Raw genomic sequence first — 23,173 nt, forward strand, 5'->3', positions numbered from 1 at the left:
CTATAACATAATATTTCTGTAATTCATATACATAATAGTAGTATATATTTCATTTATAACTCTCACAGACTAATGTGCCTTGCAGTTACCTTCTGCTTTTGAAGTCACCTATGGAGACTCTGAAAATCATGTGCATGACAGATACGTTCATGCTCAGTTCTTATGAATTCTCACGAGCAAGTTCTTGCCTCCCTCAAGGCTGATGATTCACAAGTCGTTCAGCAATGCATGCCCTTTTCATATGATTTGAAGTTGTTCTTCTAAAATACTATACTTCTGATGCCTACTCCTTTTGACGTCAGCAATATTCGTTTGCTTTTCAAATAATTACTGGCAATTCAACTGTTGAAAAACATATAGAAGAATGGTGGTGGTTTAATACTGCGTGAATTTTTCTGTATATTTTCTCCATATCGTAAAGGGGAAAAATTTGTCTCTTTGTAGCTTACCTCACTCAGTTTGTAGCCTCAGTATCTATGCCACGGGCTGAGAATTGTCTTGTGGGATAGCATTGCAGAAGGTAATGAGTTCAGAAAAGAAAAAAAACTTCAGAAACATCTGAGATCATAGGAATCGGAGAGACAGGTTTTGAGCCATTCATAATTCTATGAAGTAGGAAGACTGAGGAGTGAAAAGTACAAAATGCATGTGCCTTGCAGAATGGTTTCTACCTGGAAGTCTTCCACGGGATGCTTTTTCTTAAAGTGTCTGTTATTTTTCCCATACCGTATAGTGATTTCTGTAATGGAGGTAACTCTTTAAGATGACTTTTATTGCTTGTGTGGCTGCGTGGGTTAATGGTATGGTGGTAAGGCTGTTTCATCCTTTGTTAAAGGAAAACACTTCATTTAACATTCCTCTCATGTCAGATTCCTCAATTAAGTCTTTGTTAGTACACTGCCAGCTTTAAACTTTTTCTCCTGTATCTGCAAAAGTATTTGTTCTGCTTTATTAGTCAAAGTAAAAAAAAGTCATTCTTATCACTGAGTGAGAGAAACACTGTTTCTTTTCAGACTATTAAACCACACGTGGAAGCAGAAGAGAAGCAAACAGAAAGTCGTACAGTTACTCCACCTGCTGCACCGAAGCCAAAACGAGAAGAAAATCCACAGGTATTGGAAAACACCCGGAGCTTTCTTTTAAGAAAAAAAGTAAACACTCTGTCCTTCAGAAAACATTTTTCATCCTCTGTTCCCCCAAGACTCCTTAACATTCCATACACTCCTGTTGGACAGTAGTAGTTGATACCGCTACAGAATAAGAAATCTAAATAAATATAATGCATTGCATTTTCAATCCTGGAATGCATTTGACCCCTGAGTCTTTTTTAAGTTAGAAGATCATAATTTCCCTCTGATACTTCCTTCAACCAGGAGGTTTGGATTACAGTGTTGATTCTATTCCTTTGAGGTTTTAGGCTTCTGGAGTTATTTTTAATGCTGGAGAAATGTCCTCATTTTGCTTTATAAAATATCTGTGCTCTGGTGAGCAGGGTGGAGCGAGCCATGTATATTCACATACTGCCCAAGATTTTATTCCAGTTTAGGTGCAGTTGGTTTTGGGGGAAAGAGCGGCCAGAATGGCTATTTCTTAAAGCCTTTCTGCCATGCAGAGCTTTGGAACTTATTATAGATAGATGTTCTTCTACATTTGTTTTTGTAGATGGATTTGAACTGACTACTGTGTGAGAATTACCTGCTTTTTACATGTCTGTGAACTTCCTGCATTAAAATTAGAATCCTTTAAGAAAGCCATAGACCTTATCAACTAGCAAATGTAAACGAGTCGCTCCTTGTAGTTTGCCATATATGGAGAATGATCTTCGGCCAGCAATATTTTGCTGGCAATTGAACTGTGTTGGTATTTACTAAGAGCCGATCACAGAGTTGGTTCAGCGCTGGACTGGAAGGAAAGAAACTGCTGTCTTGTTCCCAGCGCTGCCAACTCTCTGATCATGAGCAATTTGTATATCCCTGTATCTGAGCCTAGGTTCCCATCTAGAAAATGGGACATTGTTTATCCTCTGTAAAGCAGTTTGACATACATGAATGGAAAGTGCTTTATCAAAATAAAGTATTATTAATAACATTTTTGTTGCTTAGTTACCTGTCAACTGACTTTAAAGTGCCTAAATGACATAGCTCATCCTAACAGTTGGACTTGTCCTGATCTTTTTTTTCTCCCCCTCACAGAAACTTGCCTTCATGGTGTCTCTGGGACTAGTTACTCATGACCATCTGGAAGGTAGGAAAAATGTCTTAAGTTGGGTCTTGAGCTCCCTATTTCATGGCCGTTCTGAACTGGAAGTACAAATCCAAAATAATTCTGCATTAAATGCAGTATTTTCTTGCACAAAAGTACATTTGGGACTTCTGTACTCTTGATCTAACTTAGATGGTTGTGCATACTTGTCTATTCCTCTTATTACATTGAAACAAAGCCGTTGCTTTTGCAGCTGAGATCAGTGGTTGGGAAGACAGTACATGCTTTGATGGTAGGAAAGCCATTTGTGACAATCCCATTGCTTTCTGCACAGCTGTATCTGCAAAGTTTTACCATGGATAATTTTACTGTAACCCACATCTGGATTTTTCGGTTATTTCACGGAACTGTAATCTGTAGTAGATGAGTTAATAGATTATAATTGGTTTTATAATTTATACTCCTTAATCTTATACAGTGAAATACAATGGCTTGCATATTTCTCTACTGTAATTATTTTTAAGTATCAGTAAGGTTACCAGAAGCTTTTTGTTTAGATCCCAATTACACTGACCATGAGTTTAAAATGTCTTAGTCGTGGATTACTTGGCAAGAATGTGGCAGTCCTTTCATTAGTTAGTTGAGCACTGTATTTGTATTCCTTGTCAGCTCTTATTTTCAAACCTTCAGAAGCTAGAAGTATAACAAACTTGCCTATATTCAGCATGATTGGTGTTCCGTAGAAATCTTCACAGCTCTTCTCACATGCAGACTGAATTCTGAGGACTTTATATAAAGTGCTGAGACCCATTGATTTCTAACATGAATGCTTTGTTTTACAAGAAATCCAAAGTAAGCGGCAAGAAAGGAAAAGAAGAACAACAGCAAATCCAGTCTACAGTGGAGCTGTTTTTGAGCCTGAGGTATTTATTTTTTGCTGGCGGAAGCTGGTATTTTCATTCTGAGCTTATGTGCCTTTGTGCCATATTGCTACCTTCTAAGCTGCCTCAGTTCTAACTGGACAGCAAGCTATCACTCAAAAGGCCATTGCAATGATATGACCCTCAGATTTTTGAATAGTAAATACATTGGGATGTTCTTCCAATACTTATGCCTTTTTCTGCCTTCTCCTATGTAAAGCTGACATTAAATGACAGTGTGTGTGTACCATTAGGTCAACCTGTGTATCAGCCTGAAGCAGTCCAGATGTCAGAAGCAGTGTAAAAAAGCTAACCTTCCTAAAGCTGTGTTTCAAAAAACGTAACAGCCAGTGATCCCACTTAGTGCTACTGTGCTATTCCTCAGCTATTGCATGTAGCTGTTGCCAAAAATGTTAGCCAACAAAAACTGTTGTATTCTTCCCTGCAGCGCAAGAAGAGTACAGTCACATACCTGAACAGCACAATGCATCCTGGGACACGTAAAAGAGGTGAGGTACACTTAGACCTGTCTCCCTGCTCTGTGCCTCTTCCTACATCTTGCATTTGTACTCCCCTTGTTGGTTTGAAGGGCAAAACGAAGAAGGACTCTACAGTACTTCATTTGTCCAGTAAATTTCCATGGTAGACAAAGATCATGATTTCTAGGGATTACCATAGCAGGTTTCATTAGGCAGCTCAATGTTTCATTTCAGTTTCACTCTCAAAAAAACACAACAAAAACCAAAAACAAAAACCCAAAAAAACCCAAAGTGAATGGTGAGATGTTTGAACATCATTTAGTGGTATAAAGCTGCTGTCAAGATCCTCTTGTTAATAACTAAATTGTATTGTTACTGTCAGGAGGAAGGTGGATATGGAAGAAGTGTCTGTGCCCTGAATAGGAGAGGAAACTTAGTGTGACAAAAGTCTTGTCCCCCACTGGGAGTAGAGATGGGTCCTTCAAAAGAATTTGTCTTGAGCAAGAAAGGTTATCATGCTTATACTGAGCACTTTTCTGCAACCAAAGTGCCACTTGTCCTAAAATGAGAGATGATTTTTCATATAGGTATGCAGTATTATTCAGTAGAAATCCTTCTGTAGAGCAGGTGAAATTTTAAGGCTTAGATTATGGTGAAGCAGATGAGTCATAACAGCATAGGAGAGAACGTGATGCTATTTTTTGGTGCATGGCATCAACTGCACATATATGTCAATCTTTCCTTGATTTTGATGATTTTCTGTAGTCCTTAAAGGCTCGTAATACCTTCTCCACTCTTGAGTGTGCTGTCTTAAAAAAATAAAAAATCATCAATCAGATTGAAAAAACCTACAGTCCTACCTATCACTGACCATTATCTTTGGTTTTTGGCTGCAAGGTGAAATACTCATTTGATATGTGCTCTCCTTGATATACCTCTTCAGTCCAGCAGGCAATGTGGCAAAGCTGACACTTCTGCAGCTATGCTATTTCTAAATGAAAGACGTTAGTCTCTGCCATCCTCTAATAACATTAAATGTATTTTTTTAAATTATATAATGTAGATTTTATATAGAGAGAATTTTGCGTTTATCCTGCGGATAAGTTCCTCCTCCTAGTAACGATTTCTTAATTCTGTTTCATAACTCATTGTGAACAATTACTGTATCAACGAAAACGATTGCATGCTTTTGTACTTGACACTCTTAGCCTGTTTTTGCACACTGACTACTATTATACTATTTTTTCTCACACCCTGTTGTGAGTCTGTACCTTGCATCAGCACCAAATTAGTAGCACACATTTTCAATTGACAAAAGATTTGGATGTATACATTTGTTTTGTGATTTAGTATTGCAATATATTGGGTGAAAAGCTTATGTAAGCATGTGCCCTTGAGAGCTTTAGTTTAATTCTAGATGGTGCTGAGGACGTCAGAAATTTCAGCCATGGACATCACTATCAGAAATCTGTTTCCAAGGACATACTTAGTTTTGGAACATATCCAGGCCTTAAATGCAAGGTGTAGCATGTTAATAAGTATAGACTGACAATCTGTAAACATAAGATCTGGGGAATTATTCCTAGATCCTAACTCCTTCATGTTTAGATACCCATAAATTACCCTGGAGAAGGGAGGCAGAAACAATGGTTACATACTGGTGTTTTGCTGCCTTGCTTTGCATGCATAATTTTATGAAAATTGTTACGAATGCATTTTGCACTTCTGCTAGTCTAAAGGAGCATACAGGAGTTGTGCATAACCAAACACACTTGTCTGAGGAACTCTAAGAAAGAATACAGAATTTGAGGAGGGTTGCAGTGGAAGACCAGTGGTAGATTACAACTGGTGGTGCTGGTGTTATGGGTCAGACAACAGGACCTTGTTCGTGAGGTAGTGTAATTTTAAAAATGTACCAGTATGGTAGAAAGTGCTGATCTGTGGGTGAGTGGGTTTAAAAAAAGGGGAAGAAAAGGAGGGGCATGGTGAGTGTTGGCCTCTCATAAAGGACTTAACTTCTGTGTAGATTTATGCTGGCACTACAAAGATAGGGAGGTGTGGAATAACAGGAGAAAGGATTTAATAGTAGTTATTGTAGCTTTTCTCTAGCTTTGATGCCAATATGTTTTCCCTAAAAACTGAATAGCCTCATTCCTAGGAGTGGCAAGTGTCCCACTGCTTTTGTGGGAGTGATTCTTTGACCCTCTACAAAGCTTATTTCTATTTCCTTCTGAAATACATCTTTTAAATGTTCTTTCCTTGCAAAGGTCTACTTGAAGATTTTTTTAAAAATGTTTAAATCTTTGCTTCTGTCCTTCCACTTGTAACTTTTATATTAACTTCCTCTCTGTGCTACATCATTTCCTTTTTCACGCTAGCCAATGAGGACCACTGGCCAAAGGTATGTAAGATCATTTTTCTTTTTTCTTTTTTTTTTTTTTGTGTTCCCTGTTGTTAATATGTAGGTCGTCCACCTAAATACAACACGGTGCTGGGGTTCGGGGCTTTGACCCCCACATCCCCTCTGTCCAGTTATCCTGACTCCCCCGAAAATGAAAAGACAGAGACCACATTTACTTTTCCCGCAGCTGTTCAGCCTGTGTCCCTGCCTAGCCCCAGCTCCACAGACGTAAGTAACTCTTGGGGAGGTGGTTACTTTTAGAAAGGTACGCAGAAACAGCCACAAGGAAAATCGTTACAGATTTTGTTTCTTCAGTTCAGTGTAGTGAAACAGTCCAGCATTCTTTTAACACCCTTCCTTTTTCCTCCTGCACCCAAGTTCTTATCCTGTGGAATTTTTATTTGTAACTCCTTCAGTGGATTGAAACATTGGGAGGCACCAGGCATGCCAGATGAGCTCATTTCCTTTGTGCAGCGTCTGAGATTTTGTCTGGCTGAAATGAATCTGTCATCCATGAAAAAGGGGGAGGGGAGAATGAAAAGTATTAGTTACAGACCATAATAACAAAAAGTTGAAGTGTTTCTGTAATGAGAGAAAGAGGGAAACCACTTGGATCACCCAGGACAGCCAGGAGCAGTGTTCACAACACTGGTTATGGCACATCTGATGTACTGGTGTAGCTAAATACATCGCCCCTATGGTCAGATTGCAAAACTGGTATTGAGTGAAATCTGGTCATTTTATAGTTAGTTATAAAGAACCGAGTGTCCTTATTTTAAGTTAATTCAAAGATAAGATTTGCTAGTCAAAACACAACCTTTTTCAAGTTGCTGAGAACTATCCATTTATTTCATTGTTTCCATTTCTTGCAAAAACATTATGAAAAAATTAAAGGTCATGCATAAACTTCAGCAGATAAATAGTGTGGGAAGATTTGGACTGAGTCACTTTGTAGGTCCAAAATGACATAATGAAGGCACTGTACACTGTGGTTTGTCTGAAAGTGTACTATGACCGTTCAGCATGGGTGAAACAATTCATTGCACAAAAATTTTCAGAAGTTGTAGTGTACTTCCAGTAAAGTGCTTGCATTTTAATGACTAGTACTTACTGGGCACAGTTTTAAAATAAAAAAGTGCTTGCCTGTTTCTTCATACCACTGCTGCAAACCCCTTCTGCAATCTGAGTCACAGCAGTCTCCTTTTTTTTTTTTCCATCTGTTTTTTTTTTTAAAACATATTATCACCTATAAGTAAGGCCCAACCATTTGAAATGGGCTTTAAGGAAGAGTTGTGGCACTTTATTTTCATCTGTGCAGTTGCACCACTGTAAGTATATAGACTGAGAGACCAACTCTACTGGCCACATGAAATAGTGAATAGAAGCCAACTTCTTGCCTCTGAACTGTATTTGTTCTGCAGAGGTAAGAGGAATAGAAACAGTACAAGTGTGTCTGAGTCACTGAAATAAATAGATGCAATTCCGATACCCAGGGAATATGTATGTGAAATTGAAAGGTTCTCTTTTATATAGTCACTTTTGAGAGCAGGATAGCACTTGACTGTAATAAACCCTTTCCTGACAGTCAGTGAATGGTACTGTGGAACATCCCCTCAGGGAGGGTGGGGCAGCTCCATCTCTGGGGGCTTTTAAAAAAAGTAAGCAGTGCGGACAACTAGCAAACATGCTGGAGAGCATATTTTTTACATTGGCCCCAAGAGAAGGACTGGATAATGTGGTGGGGGTCTTTTCCATCCCCGACATGTGCGTGTACACTGCCGAGTCTTCTCCCACTGTGTAAGAGCTCTCAAAACAGTATAATGAGTTGTCGCCCTGTTTCTGCAGTGCCTGGCAGCAGCAGGCTAAGTCAAGATGGTGAATTTCTGTAGCATTCAAATCGAGTCCTGAATACCCTGATTTTTCTGAGTTTGGATAGTATTTAGGCCTAGGTTCTGGATTGCTTTAATATTCATTAATTAATGAAAATAGAAGTATTTTAAAGGAGAAAATGAAGGATTACACAGCAGGTAATTAACATTCTCTCTTACCTGAGCATATTATAATACAGCACAGTAGCACTCTTTCCCCTTTAGAATCATACATAAATCTCCTTTAAAATGTTTACAGACAAGTCATTTAGTTTATACATATGCAACATCACTAACGTTTTTGTGACCTTAATTTTTTTTCAAAGAATTTTATCCCAAAGTCCCATTCAATGCATATTTGCTATCAGTTGAGCTCATTTGGTAGACTTTTCAGAAATACTTGGTATTGAATTCCATATAAAATAAAATACACATAAAAGCAGAAACTATGTTTCAAAGTGCTCATAAAAATATTTTTTAAAATTAAAAATAGACTATTAAACAAAACTTGAACCTTCAGAGACAGCAAAATATTGGAAAGGAAGCAAATATGGGATCTGTTCTTCTGCCATTACATGATATAATTCTTATTGCTAATCATAAGGAGAGGAGTGGTTTCCCAGTGCCACCATGAGCTGGAATGCAGTCTTCTGTTAATATGTTGTCATAAAATTGCTGTATAAGCGTGTGCAGTCACATCCCTTTTTTGTGGTGCAGTTTCCCCCATTTATACCTTTGGCATGGTGCTTCCTTTTCCCGTCTGAGTTTTGAGAACTTAGCAATAGTTGTAAAAACCTTTGGCATCCTTGGCTGGAGAAGTGCTATATAATGTTGGAAAAGTACTGTATATTTAAATACCAACAGTACAAGTCATGCTGGAGGTGAGGACAAAGAGAAAAATTAGGTCTTTTGCATTTAAGGAGCTTGCAGCTTAATTAGATGTAGAACACAGTATAGACTGAAGTGCTCATGCCACAGTTTATGACCAGTGCTACCACTGAGAAGAACTGTCCTGCCTGTCACCAGTAGTCTTTTCTCATCCCTTGAATGCCTCCTGTTCCAGTGCAGATATATCTGAGGCCACATTGTGATATGCGTAAGGGAACTGGTATAGCTGAAAATTGTTAGTCTTAGCCAAGACTGTGCCCTAATCCAGTTAATTTTATAGACTCATGCATTCTTGTGCCAGCCTCATGCAGGGGACGGAAATATAGAGAAGGCAGGATCACTTCTTTTGGCAGTGGGGCCAGTCCATGTCATGTTGAAGAGGCCCTACACTGTTAGCAGATGATGTGAATATAGGAAGGTCTATTCTAGATAGGAGAGAAAATGTTGTCTGCAGGTACAACATTTTGGGGACTTAAAAATGAAAACACAAGTGCATACCTAAGGAAAAGGGTATTTCAGAAGTCTTAAGTTAAAACAATCGAGCAGCACTTCAGACAGATATAGAAGAAAGCTGCAGTTTTGCCCATCTTTAAAGTATTTTCGCATTGATTTGCTGAGAAGGTCTAATTTCTATAGGCTTTAGAATGGAAATTTGATATTTAGCACTTGAATAATCTTTGTCTTTAGCCAACCTATGAAAATTACAAAGCAGGCCAAGCTCTTGGCACCAGGCACCACGGCCCAGAATGGCCATCTTGCCTTTCTCCTGAGTTGTCATTCTCTGAATGACACGGATAGTTTGAAGGGAGGGTGAAGGAGGAACTTGAGATGGGATTGGTGATAAGGATGGAGGGGTAGAAGGTAGGATTAGAACCTGGGAAAAGGAAGGAAGTAATGCCCTAGGCAGGGCTGAGTAAAATGTCCCTTTTTTTTTTTTTCTTTCTTTCTTCTTTTTTCTCTTTTCTTTTTTCTATTTGGCAGTTGACTGTGAACTACTTGGTTATGTGTGATTCTCCCTCACACAGTAGTGGCATATCCATCTGGAAGATAGCAATTGCCTTTGATGGTCAATTACTTGGCAGTAAGAATAGTGCAAAAATCTCTGTTCTACTGATGGTTCAAGTCTGTGGTCACAAAATGCCTTTTTATTAGTAAACTTTTTGCATCAAAACTATTTCAGTTGAGAGGAGCGTTAGAGAACATTCAGATTGCAAACTGAAGCCCACAAAAGTTAGGGAATGCTAGAATTATTATTGCTTCTGATAATTCACTTACATCATACATTATGATCATCTTTATATGGTCATGAAAAAATCCTGTTGCAGAATATTTAGTTTTCCCATGTTGTTCCAGTGAAATGTACATATAAATATAGATATTACATATTCAAACACACAAACTACATACGCTTCTGATTTGATAAAGTATTACTTAGTTCTGTTGCCTAAAGCCACGGCCTGCTGCTCTATACACTTTATAAAAATAGAGAAAACTGTTAGCTGTCCAAAAAGCTTTCATTTATTTTCTTGGTGTCTTGGTGCAGATGAAGTAGAGCAAAAAGTGGCATTAAATCACCTTTTATGGTCTCTGTTCTGAAATTATTCTTCAGTCTCTTCAGCCTGTAGCATGTGTTAGAGCAGCCTCAGAGAGCTCTGCCGTAGCCTAAGTTGGCTGTCTGTAGCCTTCCAAGAGCTGGTCCAGAAGCTGAGATTAGTGGGGTGCATGTCACAACATCAAATCTGGCCCCCCTTTATGCATACATTTATTAACTCCCTATAAAACCTGGGACATTTCTCTGGAATCGAACAGTGGCTGGGATTTTGGTAAGGACAGTTATTAATTCTGAGGAAATGTTTTGAATTTTGCATTACCAAAAACAGGACTGTGGATTTTGTGCATGTTTGTTGTCATCTCAGTGTGTTCAGCCGCACTGCACACTGACCAGCTGTGTCACTTCAGGTTTTGCAGCGTTCTGCTGAATTTAGAAGGTTCTGGGTCTAAATTTCTAAATGTCTTCCCCTCAAGAAGCAACTGCATGTGTCTCTTGTGCAGGTCTCTTTCTGCAGGGTATTAGACAAAACAGATTTGGTTTTCAACACACCAATAATATTGCATCTGAGCCAATTACCAAGTGCCATTGTGTAGTCTGTGGCAACCAAAGTATCTTAACACATGTAATTCTCTATAATGAGAATTTTCCTCTTAAAATTTTCCTTAGATTGCAGAGGATTTTGTTTTAGCTTACATGACATCTCCTGCCTGCCTTCTTTTCCCTGTACTCACAGAATGCATGATAGAGGAAAAGAAGTTCTTCCCAGCCTGGTTACACAGATAACTTCACAAGAGGCATGAAATGTGACTTAATTCTTCATTTAACACTGAGGAACATTTTGGTGTTAAAAGATGAAATAGTACCATAACCCAGCTCTCAATGATTTCTGGGAGTTACGGCACCAAAACACGGCACTGAAAATTCACTAGATTGATCCTTTACAAAACATTACATCAGTGCTAACCTTGGGAATTAAGAGAAGAATAGACTTCCCTGTGAAGAAAGACCTCATCAGCAATAGAGCAGTGAAGTAGAAAGCTGAGCAGATTGCATGTGTGTCATTCTTCTAATATGTTTAATATTTTATCCATAGTAGGGATTAGTGACAATTTTTCTTGCCTGGCCACTTAATGTGTAAGTGCACAGCCACGTCTGCTATCCCTCCAAATTGATAGAACTTACACACGTGAAAAGACTGTACAGGTCAAATAAAGTATTGCACACTTTGATATTTCATACAGGGGGATTGTGTACACGCAGTTTGACTCAACGCACACCTCTTAAGATGGTGATCTTGCAAATCTGGGGTGTGTGTGTGTGTGTGTGTGAAACCTTGACTGAAGTTGGTGAGAAGCGTATATTTCAGACTCCAGGTGGGGCCCTGAATATGTTGAGTTGCCAGGACAGCCCACAGGCGGTGAGAGCATCCTCCTCTGTGGATGCTGAGCTGTATTTCTTTTATGCCTCTTTGTTCAAATATCCAAAACTCAAAGAAAACCAAACAGAAACACTACCACCCCAAGCATGAGATGGGAGTAACAGGAGAGAGAGAGAGAGAAGAAAAAGTGACAAAAATCAGACCTACCTTTCTGGGGAGTTAATGGCTGTAGAAAAAAATCCTCTCTGATGGTGATGCAATAGTAACTAAACCTAAGTTTTTTAAGAGACGCTGCCAGTAATGTTTCAATTCTCTGTTTAAAAAAACCCCGTAGTTAGAAAATTTCTCTTGGTATTCCCTCATCCTGGCTCTCAGCCTATGTTAGAGGTGAAACATAAACCACTCTCTATAGGAAATGAAAAAATTTTGAGTCACGGCTTTTTTGATGCAATTTGAGGTAACCTAAGTGAAGTAAAAAGAATTGTCTCGGAACATAATTCATTCTGTTCTTTTTTGTTTACAAGCACAATGCCTTTTCCTTCCAGTTTCATTTTTAAAGGTGACCTAAATATTTGACAGTGGTTTTTTTAAGTCACTGTCTTACATACTACTACTGGCAAGAGACAGCCTCATCAGCATTCCCAAAGTGGACTTGTGCTTACATCCAGAAATGAGAAGGGTTAAGAAAGTGGGTAGTTCATCACTTTGGGGGGGGAAGCAGGGTAAAGGGAGAACCTAAAGAAGACAGGCCATGGGGTAGCAGTTGTTAAAAGAAGCAATGGTAATAAGCGTTTGCTGTAACATTTTGCCTTGGGAAGACAGAGGGAGTGTTTGGGAGGACAGATGTCAGTGTTTCTGACATCCTGCCTGGTTTTCCTGTTTCACATCCTAAAAAGGGTTTGACTATTTGGAATCCCCTTAGACATAGTTTGTGCTGTAAACTTTGCATTCAACTAGGGTATAGATGTCAAAGGTCAAATCTCTCTCTCTCTTTCTCTCATCCACACCCCTTCCCCTCAATTTCATAGGGTGATATCCATGAGGATTTTTGCAGTGTCTGCAGAAAAAGTGGGCAGTTGCTGATGTGTGACACATGTTCACGTGTTTATCACCTGGACTGTCTGGACCCACCTCTGAAAACCATTCCCAAGGGCATGTGGATCTGTCCCAAATGTCAAGACCAGGTATTGTTTGACAGGGAGAGTTACAGACAATGCACTGTATTTTTCTGCGGTAAAGACAATAACCAGATCGCTTGGCTTAGACCAAGACACTGAACAAATTATCTGATCTGTAATAAGGCTTGTGTGAATTTGATTGAATTAACTCTGTTGTGATGCATGTAAATACAAAACTGTCTTGCTCCCAGATTTGGGGTGCTTATTTGTTGCCCTTCTTTTTACCCTTTTTTTTTCTTGGCCAAAGCACACAGACTTTTGGGAAAGGTTCTCTATGACCCATAGAAATTTTCCTGTTCATCTTAAGCCCATTGTCTCTTAGTGTTATTAGTGTATTCTTCTGGACAAGTAAATAAAACATTTGCACAAGCTTACCTCAATAGATAGAGCAGATATAAGTCCCTGTTTACTCATATAAATCAAATATCGGTGATCTCTGAATCATAATGATTGTAGTAATATCATCCAGCATCAGTACAACAAGGGTAGGCAAACAGTTTGGTGGTTCTTCCTTCCAGATCCCCTTCTGAAAATACACAATCAAAGTGAACAGATGATATGTTAATATTTTGTTTATAATTGCATTGAGATTACAAGACACAGACGTAAACTGTTGTATTCTTAACCCTTACATGGAACTCCAGAAGTTGCAAAGGATTGCTGATAATCAGCAGCCTGAAGCTGTTAGCATTCTGTCTGATTTAGCATATTGCTTGGTCGCCCACGTGACCTTTGGTTAGCCAGATGGTAACGTTCGAAAACAGCCTGTTCAGAAGCATGAAAATGCTGTTCAGAAGCATGAAAATGGAAAACTCAAATGACTTGGTCAGTAGTTGCAAGTGAGGAGGGGGTGTTACCACTTCCCCACTCCTGCTCTTGCCTACTCTCACCTTATCCCTCCTCTTCATACTTAATGTGATAGCTTCCCACAAAATTAGGGGAAAAAAATTTGAGTTATTTCACTGTAAAGTGACCAAATCCTCTATCTTTTGAGACACCCCCCTGATTCACTTATTAAAAAGACACAAAATATGTGTCTTTCCTCTCAAAATTTGTTTGTTAGGAAGGAATATGTAGGAAGGATCTGAAAGACATAAATGGTGCTTACCCTTATAAAAAGGGTTTGACAGCGCTATTAAGACGATTCTGATAAGAAGGGGAGACAGGATGGTTTCATGTTTTATTAGCCAGGAAGCGTGATGTTTGACTATGTGGTGTAGAGACTGCTCTGTGCCATGAAAAGTTTTCTCCCAGAGCAACTAAGATCAGCAATTTGTCTGAACCACGACATAATGTTTATGTCCCCTGGCAACTTTGGATTCAGATATATTATCCTTTCATTCCTCTTTTAAGTTGTTCGGTTTCATTAGTAGAGTTTATTTGTGGCTATGGAGGGAATTTGAAAAAATGCTGGCATTTGTAAGGAACAGGCCTGCTTTGTGGGAGCCACAACACAGCTGTGAACAATTCCCTCTGTTAAATCTCAGAACAGGTCTGCGAAGCTTCATGTTAACGGGGCTGAGAATAATGATAGCCATAAAAGAAAATTCTCAGTCCTTCCCTTTTTGTCTCTCTCCGTTTTTGTTTTTTTTTTTCTTTTGCTTTCCTAGAGGTAGAATGTGTACCGGCTAAATCTCTAAATGTTTCTCTTTCAGATGCTAAAGAAGGAAGAAGCAATCCCATGGCCAGGAACTTTAGCAATTGTTCATTCATATATTGCATATAAAGCAGGTAGGAAAATGGGGAACAACACTTTTGTTTCACTTTTAGTAATGGAAGATGTTATTTTGGGAATGGGATGGAATGGTACTTCCTTTACAAAAGGAAATTAAAGGGGAGGAACCATAGTCACTAGTGAAGTGAAAACAGCAGTCTAAATATTTGCTAAGCCTTCTGTGATGCTTGTGTATGTAGGTGAAATTTTGGGTGTGACTTAGTGCACAAGTTGTTGAATTAACTTTAAACACAATTACCCTCTTTACATGAACCAGTTTGGAGCCTCTGTCTGCTGTCGTAACAAGAACATTTTAAATATTCCTATTAATATTCTGTTTTGTAGCAAAAGAAGAGGAAAAACAAAAACTACTTAAATGGAGTGCAGATTTAAAGCAGGAAAGAGAACAACTAGAGCAGAAGGTGAAACAGCTCAGCAATTCTATAACTGTGAGTATTGCCCTCCCCAATAGCTCTGCACCTGTGGTGCCAGAATGCTGAGAGAAAATATAGAGTGTCTCCATGTACTAGACCTGTCTTCCACTGGGTTTACTGAGAACCGAGTGAGCATTTTCCTTTGCTTTTTAGGACTTTGGGGAGCAGGAATGAAATACAGGCAACATATATTGAGTCCCTTACACATGATCCATGCTGACCGTATATTGTAGATGTGTGGTGACCTCTAATATCAGCGGGTGACAAACATGACCCAGAGCATTATTGTCTGTGGGCAGTAGATTAAGTCAAATTCTCCAGTGGCTCACTTAAATATGAATCGTTGGGCCTCTGTGTGTAGTAAAAGTTGCGGTCTTGGCACGCTTTCCAGACCTTCCTAATACAACGGTGACCATTTACTCATGACTGGCTCTTAGGCTCTTGTCATGTTGCCTTGGCAGTCAGCAGCTGGACACTGTGCATGCTTCTGCATAATATTATTAGACAATGTTATACTTCTAACCAGAAGCTGTAGTTTCCACCTTAGTTTATACCAGTAATTGGAGCATACATATTAATTTGCTCTGTCTTCTTACCTTAATATGCAAATCATGTTCTTGAGTTGCTGATGCAGAGTTTGAGCCCCTCACTTAGCGTAGTCCCAGTGAGTATCACAGAGCAGAAAATACTGAAATCTCTTATGTGGCAGCATCTATAAGGCTGGATACATAAGTACAGGCTTTTCTTTTTAAATAGAAAAAATTTCTAGACTACGCTAGAGCTACAGACTAGGCAGATAGTCTGCCTGTCTTCACCTATTAGAACAAAAGTCAGTGTCTCAGGTTTAAAGACCTCTAAATGCTGATGATACAAATAAAATGATTGTGAGCAAACAAGTGGTGAGAAGTGCTGGTTATCAGTTCTGGAGGCTGTGATCTTCTGGTTAGCAGTAGCTGGGTATAACCTGAGCAGCATTAGAGTGCTAACACTGTTTCTCAGTGATGTAGCCAGGCAGATGCAAACCCCTAACATGAGGGATTGACAGTTGGTAAGGAGAATGGTTTATTTTCTATGATCAAGTCATTGTTTATACTGTCCAAAAAAGACACATTAGGTCTAAATTTTGTGGCATTTTTATGATGCCACGAGCTGCATGTGAAAATAGTAGAGCTGAAACCAACAGTGTCTGGAGATCAGCGTGGATAAAAGGCTTAAAACCATAAGAAACTGAACATTAGAGGCATTGCTATCATCTCCTCCTTTTTGAGAGTTTCAAATATAGATATAAGCAGTTTTTCCACCCTTGAAACATCGTTTGCGGGCTTTTTTTAAAGTTATCTTACCCTGACTCTTAACTGATGAGCTAGCGAGGCTACTACTGCTTCTAAGAGAAAGAAGTGGCCACAAAATAAGATTTTCAAGTGAAGAATGGCTTGGTTTTCTTTTCAAGTGCCCCTTTATTTATTGAGAGGAGGAAGTGATGTTCCTGCTAAAATGTACATGAAATCAAAGGCTGTATCCCATTAGCGGCGTGTACACACACTGTCAGCAGTCAGCTGCAGTAGAATGCCTGAGTTTGCAGATCTGAGCTAAAGAAATTTCAGAAATGCAATACTAATAGAAAAATAATAACACATACTTGGAAGTTCCCCTTCAAAAGAACACGAAAGGGTGGAGCTGTCTGTGTGGAGCTGCAAAACACCTTGGGATGAAAGGGAGCCCTACCAGGTGACAGCTACCTACTGGCAATTTAATTCCTCAGCCTGCCAATATGAACTCACAACCCTGTGAACACAACCCTGAGACACTTTTTCTTCTAGGCTGGGAAAGTGAAATTGTAGCTGCAGTCTTTCCTGTATGCTGACATTTAGATGTGTGAACATCATATTCCTTTTCCTACCTTGAACTTATGACTGCTTTTCTGTTTTGCTGCAGAAATGCATGGAAATGAAGAATACCATCCTTGCAAAACAGAAGGAGATGCACAGCTCCTTGGAGAAGGTAAAACAGCTGATCCGCCTCATCCAAGGCATCGACCTTTCAAAACCCATAAACTCTGAGGTCAATTCAGTAGCCATCTCCAACGGCATGGACTCCACTAACAATACTAATGCTGCCACCTCCACCTTAGCCCCTTCCCCTTCCCAGAGCTGCATGGTGAACTGTAACAAGGGCGATGAGACTAAATAACACAGTGAAGTTAAGAAGGGGCTGGGGAGGTGGTGGCGCAGAGGAAGAGCAAAATAACGAAACTCTAGAAAAGCAAAACCGGATTTCTTCTGGGAAGTACAGAATTCTTTAGTTCCTTGGTTCCAGAGAGAGCGTGAAGATGCTTGTGCCAGGCGGCACTGGAGTTTGCCAATCGATCCTTCTTATTCTGTGTGTACATGCAAAGTTTGGATCATGTTACATGAATAGTGCCAGCTGGGGGTTCTTTGCCAGCACCATGCCAAGTGAAATAATATATTTACTCTCTCTATATTTTACACCAGTGTGTGCCTGCAGCAGCCTCCACAGCCACTATAGGTTTGTTTTATTTTTGTTTGGGGTAAGGAGCAGGAATGGGGGAGGAGAGCAGGTTTCAAATCCTTATTTGCAGAACAGTTTGTTTAGCTAGGGGAAAACAAAAAACAAGTCCAAAGAGCCTGTGGGCTTTTCCTGTTTCTAAACTCTCAGTACTATTAAACCAAAAAACCAGAAATATGAATTATCAAATCCCAGTGCCCAGAAGGGACAAGTCTATCAAATAAACAGTATTTACTATTGTTCAGACAGGAGATGTACAAAAGGAGAGGAGATGAACTTTTCACTGAGTAACCAGCACATGTACAGGCCGAGGATCTACTGTCCCAACAGCTTTGGGTTAATCTTATTTCTTCACATTAAACACCAGACATGCTTTGCAGAATTGGTTTGGGTCCTCACACTCATCCAGAAAGTCTACATTGGAAATGGGAACATAGAGGGTCAGCTTGGAGCATTGGACGGAGGTGTCCCAAGAGAAAATGTGCATTGATTACTTGAAAATGAGATTCCAACCCTTTTCTATATTTATAAACAACAAAGGTATCCTGAACAAAGTAGCACATGACCCAGATGTGTGAACTGAACAGAGAAACGTCCTTTTCTTTCACTTCCTTTCTCTTCTTTTGGTAACAAGAACTAAATAAGGAATAGAAAAGCTGTTTTTCAGGCTGACAGTCTAATTAAAGAGGTAGATGGGACCTTGCATGGTATAGATTAGAAGTAATAGTGTCAGTGAGATACAGTGAGTCTTTGTGAGTCCTTGTGTCATCGTTTTGGGCACTGTTTTTTTATGCAAGGGCAAAATCTTTGTATCTGGGGGAAAAAAAACAACTTTTTTAAATTAAAAAGGAAAATAAAAGATATTGAGGTCTTCCTAGTGTTACTTAAAATAAGATCAAGGTAAGAAACGTTGTAAAAAAAAAAAAAAAAAAAGTTACAAAAGTGCTATTTGTTTCCTAAACAAGTGATTTCTATTAAAAAGGTGTCAGAACTGGAGAAAATGCTGTGTACTTAGAATTTTTTAACACAGACTTTGCTTATTTATGATGACATTCTGCTGTGTTTGTGTTTTAAAATCCAGTGGGACAGTTTCCATAGATTATACCATACGTGCTACTGGCTAAACTCTAAAGAGAATCAAATCCTACAGTGCTGGATCTCACCCCACCTGGAAGATCTGCCAGGCTTGTCTCTGCTGTTACCGTATCTCCCCCATTCTTTCACGTCTGTAACCCAGAGAAAAGCAATTGGCAGCGTGCTTGTTTAAGGCTTTTACAATTTTATGATACAGACTGATTAGAGCTTGAGAATGAAAGACAGTGAGTTGGCTGGACTGAAACCACCTTCTGTTATATGCTCGTTTCAAGAAGTTCATCTCTTACGTATAATCTTTTCACTCTAGATAGCAAAGCTTGCCTTGTGCCTTCTATTATTGTGGGGTCTGTCTCAGTTTAGAGTGTTGATTCTGGTCACTTAAGATTGTGTCCTAGGGCCGCCTAGTTTCACCACTGCGTACAGACATTTGGGCAAACACCATTTCCACTGGAACCACTGGGAAAACTCCCTTTACTTCCAGTAGGAGCAGAGTTGAGCCGCTACACACACAATGTGAGGCAGAGTCCCTGGTACGCTGCCCTTGAGAGCATGCATTGGGTGGCGAGGCAGACCTGCTCAGCTGTTTCTAGTGGACGATAGAAAAGCTTTGGCTTTCAAGGATGCATCTCTGAGCAAGTCGTAGTAAATACTCCAGACACTACATAGCCCGAGAGAGTCTCTTTGCTGCCACAGCCAAGTATGCTTCTGCGGGATTCTTGGAGCTGTTTTCTTTCCTCTCCTTTAGGTTACCCTTCTGCCCTCTGAGGACTTTTATTCCTTCTATAGGAGCGTGCACTATTTTCAGCTCTGAGCTCAGAACTGATATCCCGAGTTCTCACTTTTGTCTGTAGTTGGGAAAGTGACTCTGACGTGCGCTTCTCAGCTGAAGCTGTGATAACCTTGACTCTGTCTTTTGATGTTTGAGTGCTGTTCTGGAACTAGCAGAGCTGGAAGGATAAGTCAGCACAAGTGGCAGGGAGACAGCTGGGCAGATGATGTCAAAACTGATCAAAATAAAAATGTCCTTGCATCAACACAGTTCCTGGTGGGGGTCGTTACCATAGGGCAGCACTGAGCCAGCAACCCATAGCATTTAAACAAAGGACTGTGTATTTCAAGGGATGAAGAGGAAAAACAAATTAAACATGAGCTGCCTTTCTTCAGAATATGAGCCAGCAGCTAATGGCCCCATACTCAGGAAAGAAATTGCCTTTTTGGCCAGGTTGTTCTCTAGTCGGCCACTTGGGTAATTCTTACCATCATCTGAAGGATTAAGTTCCTGGTAAGAGGCAGTCTCTAAGGATAGGTGCACTGAGTCTTCATGGTTCTTGTGTTCTTATTTCTGGTGTTATCTTCTGAGCTCTCTTGGAAGCACTGCACTATTTGGGAGTAGCAAACTATGCCTGAAGACTTGATAGTCCTTCTGTTTTCTTTGCCAATTAAGGAGGGGATGGAAGTGAAATTCAGTGGTAGTCGTGTTTAAATTTGAGCACAGTTAACTAGCCAGGAGATGTTAAAACAGTTAGTACTGCTCTTCTGAGGCACCTGCTTGTCTCCAGAATCCAAGTAGATAAGTATAGACTTCTGTGTCCCTGATGTTACAGCACTCGTGTTCCAGACTGTAAAAGAATGCCTTTAGTTCATCATTAACTGGCAGAGAATTTATCTTAACTTTGACTTTTTGATGCTGCTAGGTAGTTTTCTCTCTCTCTCACTGCTTTCCCTCCTGGCTCTGCAACATTATCCATCAACAGGCAAGGAGCATTCCCAGGGCTGCACTGACACTGGCAAAGATGCTGTTCCAAAGACACAAGTAAATGGGGGTTATCGCTGCCCAATTAGCAACAATAGGGTGGAGGGAGAATTGACATTTGCTAAATATAGAGGAAAACTGTTGTTTTTTTTTTCTAGCTGCTTGAAGAGGTTCCAGTAAAGGGAGAAATTTAAGTCTTTGACAGCTTAAGGCTCAAGCTTGTCTTTTGGGTTTGGATTGCGTTGGGTTTTTTTTTCCCCTCGTGTAATATTTGAGAGAGTGAGTTTGTACTAAAATCTCTGCTGGCTGGGTTATAAGCTGTCATAATGACTGGCGTTTTGTATTTCGAAACCACCATCAAGGTATTAACTAATTCTTTTGTCATTGCTTGTCTTTGGTGGGAAATAAGTGGCTTTTAAATCTCTGTTGTAAAGGAGAAGATGAGACCACAGAGGAAGCTCATATCAGAGATGGTCCTTGCTCTCAGCCCACTGCTAAGGGCTTTAAGAAGTCCCCCTGCTTCTGTGCTCAGAAATAGAGTAAGCATTGCAGAAGTAGTTTTTTCCCTTCTCCCTGCAATCTGTTCTTTAAACAGCTGGAAAGGTGTGTTGTGGTCAGAGTGGGAAAGTAAGCATGTGACCTGGCTAGAAGAATTAGTATTATCATTAGTATTTTCATTATTTTTGTTTACAGCCAGCAGTGGTTTTAGTGCTGTATGAAATGCAGTAATGGCAATACTTCTAGGGATGACTGGCAGGTGGGATGAGTAGCATGGATGATTCTTCAAGGCCATCATTAGCCAGGAGTTACCATGTTGATAGGATGAACTAATGGTTTGCATAAGCAAAACAAGGACTTTGTCTCAAGCAAGTTTCTGTCGGTGGGGATATGAATTAAAAGCTGCTAAGCTAGAAATTAAAGGTGATAATTTTATGGCCAGATCTGATGGTTTTGTTGAAGGTAGAAAAAACAATATTGTGTTTTATCCTTCCTAACTGAGCAGGTTTAAGAAAGCAAATCTGTATTCTAGCTGTCTAGAAATGTGAACCCTAATTCTGACCTCCTTGGCTTCAAATCATCTTATTCCCAGTACTGTTGCAGAGACAGCCCTGAAAAGCAGCATGATCAGCATTTGGGAGGACCTGGAGTGAAATCTCCCTCTTGGCCCCACCAAGCTGTGGCAGCCCACAATACAGGGAGTAAACTCTGAAATTTTCTTCCCATGTTGATACAGTGGAAAACGTTTGTGAATTTGTAGCGCACGTGTTTCTTTTTTTCCCCAGCTGGGTTGCACCCTGCCCTCTTTGCTTCTGAAGCACTAATGATAAATACATGGTTTTTAAATTAAATATGTTTTTAAACTATCATATTCGGATATCAAACCAAAATTCACTCTTTTACTGAGGGCGTCTCTCAGTGAGCGGCTCAGATAACCACTGAAATACCGATACTACACTTCCTTGTGGACCATGCCCCTGTGGGCAGAATCTGTTGTGTCTTTTCCAAACTGTTTTGACCCTTCTTCACCTCCATTTGTCCTCCCTTGGGATTCTGAACATCCAGCGCAAGTTCAGCCTTGCTGCGTTACTGCAGAGAGTTTTCTGACAAGTATGTAGAAACTCTTCAGAACAGTCAGGAACCTGGAGAAAGAGGAAGATGTTTTTGTCATCCAGCTAATTCATTTGGCGCTTAGGCTTGCCTGGCCAACAAACTACCTCAGCAAAGGCCGTTCCCAAGCACTATGTGGATTCTGTAGTTTCTGGCATTTGGAAGGCAAAAGGTCTCCAAAGAACCCTTCCAACAGCCAGCTAGGTACTGGTTCTGAGGGCAAGCGAGCCTCGCAGCAACATGCTGTTGGATCCTTGTTTTCAGTGGTCAGACCTGGACTGGGGAATGCCCTAAAAATAAGGTGGGATTAGGAAAACACAAGAGCTGCAGACATCTTGTCTCCAGGTTATTGCCTTCTTACTCAGATCCTTCTTTAAGCCTCAGTCCTGTTTGTAACACCTACAGAATGGAATGTAATACTTGAAAAATATTACTCTCTCTCCCTTTACATTTAGCTCACATTGCCCCCGTGTTTTCTTTTACCTGGGACAAGAACTTTCTGCATCGTTGTGTCTTGTATAGGCTGAGCATATAGTTTAAACTTGCAAATAAAGAAAATTATTTATACCATGCACTGGTAAGCTTGGTAATTATAGACCCATGAAAAGACAAACGCCTCTCTTAGAGGTTAGTTTAAGATGTGGGCTTGTTTCAGAAAACCAAGACCTTATCTGTGTGAGGGTCTGTCTGTATCCCCTGTCACTATTACTAAACAACCTGAGGAATTAATGGAAAACGGGCTCACCAAGACCCTTGGTGCTGTGAAAATCACTGTGCTGCGCTGGAGTCTTGCCCGAGAACAGTCAGGCCAGGGCTTCTCATCTCCCCTGGTCAGAGGCGGGTGCTGCAGGGACAAAGGAAAGGACAGAAGCCTCTTCTGAGGAGCAAGGGCAGTAAGAAAGGGTACAAGGCTGGAGATGGGAAAGCAAGAAGGGGAGCAGGAGGAGAAAAAGAAGGGAAGATTACGTGGGGTAAAGCAGAGCAGAGAAGAAATGGAGAGAGATGAGAAGGAGGAAAAGTGAGGGTAGGAAAAATCCAAGCGTGAAACAGGGCTCTGTTTTGAGGAGACTGGTATCCCTGCAGGGTTTGAAACTACACTGGAAAGACTAGAATAAAAAGGCTCTGTATCCTACCTTGATTTCCTACTTGGGTTGATCTGTGTTGCAAAAGGACAAAG

The 23,173-nt window shown here is 40.1% G+C and overlaps 1 protein-coding gene across 17 annotated transcripts in view; it reads left to right on the forward strand.

The window, feature by feature from the left end:
* The window catches only part of PHF21A (PHD finger protein 21A), a 134,515-nt gene extending 111,947 nt beyond the window's left edge, over positions 1 to 22,568 (forward strand). For all 17 annotated transcript variants that reach the window (XM_075105541.1, XM_075105527.1, XM_075105535.1 and 14 more), the window contains 9 exons: positions 1,014 to 1,112; positions 2,193 to 2,244; positions 3,046 to 3,125; positions 3,571 to 3,631; positions 6,067 to 6,230; positions 12,717 to 12,872; positions 14,522 to 14,597; positions 14,926 to 15,029; positions 16,950 to 22,568. In XM_075105541.1, the coding sequence (XP_074961642.1) occupies positions 1,014 to 1,112; positions 2,193 to 2,244; positions 3,046 to 3,125; positions 3,571 to 3,631; positions 6,067 to 6,230; positions 12,717 to 12,872; positions 14,522 to 14,597; positions 14,926 to 15,029; positions 16,950 to 17,204 (1,047 nt within the window). In that variant the 3' untranslated portion in view covers positions 17,205 to 22,568. The remainder of the gene's footprint in view (positions 1 to 1,013; positions 1,113 to 2,192; positions 2,245 to 3,045; positions 3,126 to 3,570; positions 3,632 to 6,066; positions 6,231 to 12,716; positions 12,873 to 14,521; positions 14,598 to 14,925; positions 15,030 to 16,949) is intronic.
* Positions 22,569 to 23,173: the final 605 nt, after the last annotated feature.

Source organism: Phalacrocorax aristotelis, chromosome 10 (genome assembly GCF_949628215.1).
Source record: "Phalacrocorax aristotelis chromosome 10, bGulAri2.1, whole genome shotgun sequence".
Lineage (NCBI taxonomy): Eukaryota > Metazoa > Chordata > Aves > Suliformes > Phalacrocoracidae > Phalacrocorax > Phalacrocorax aristotelis.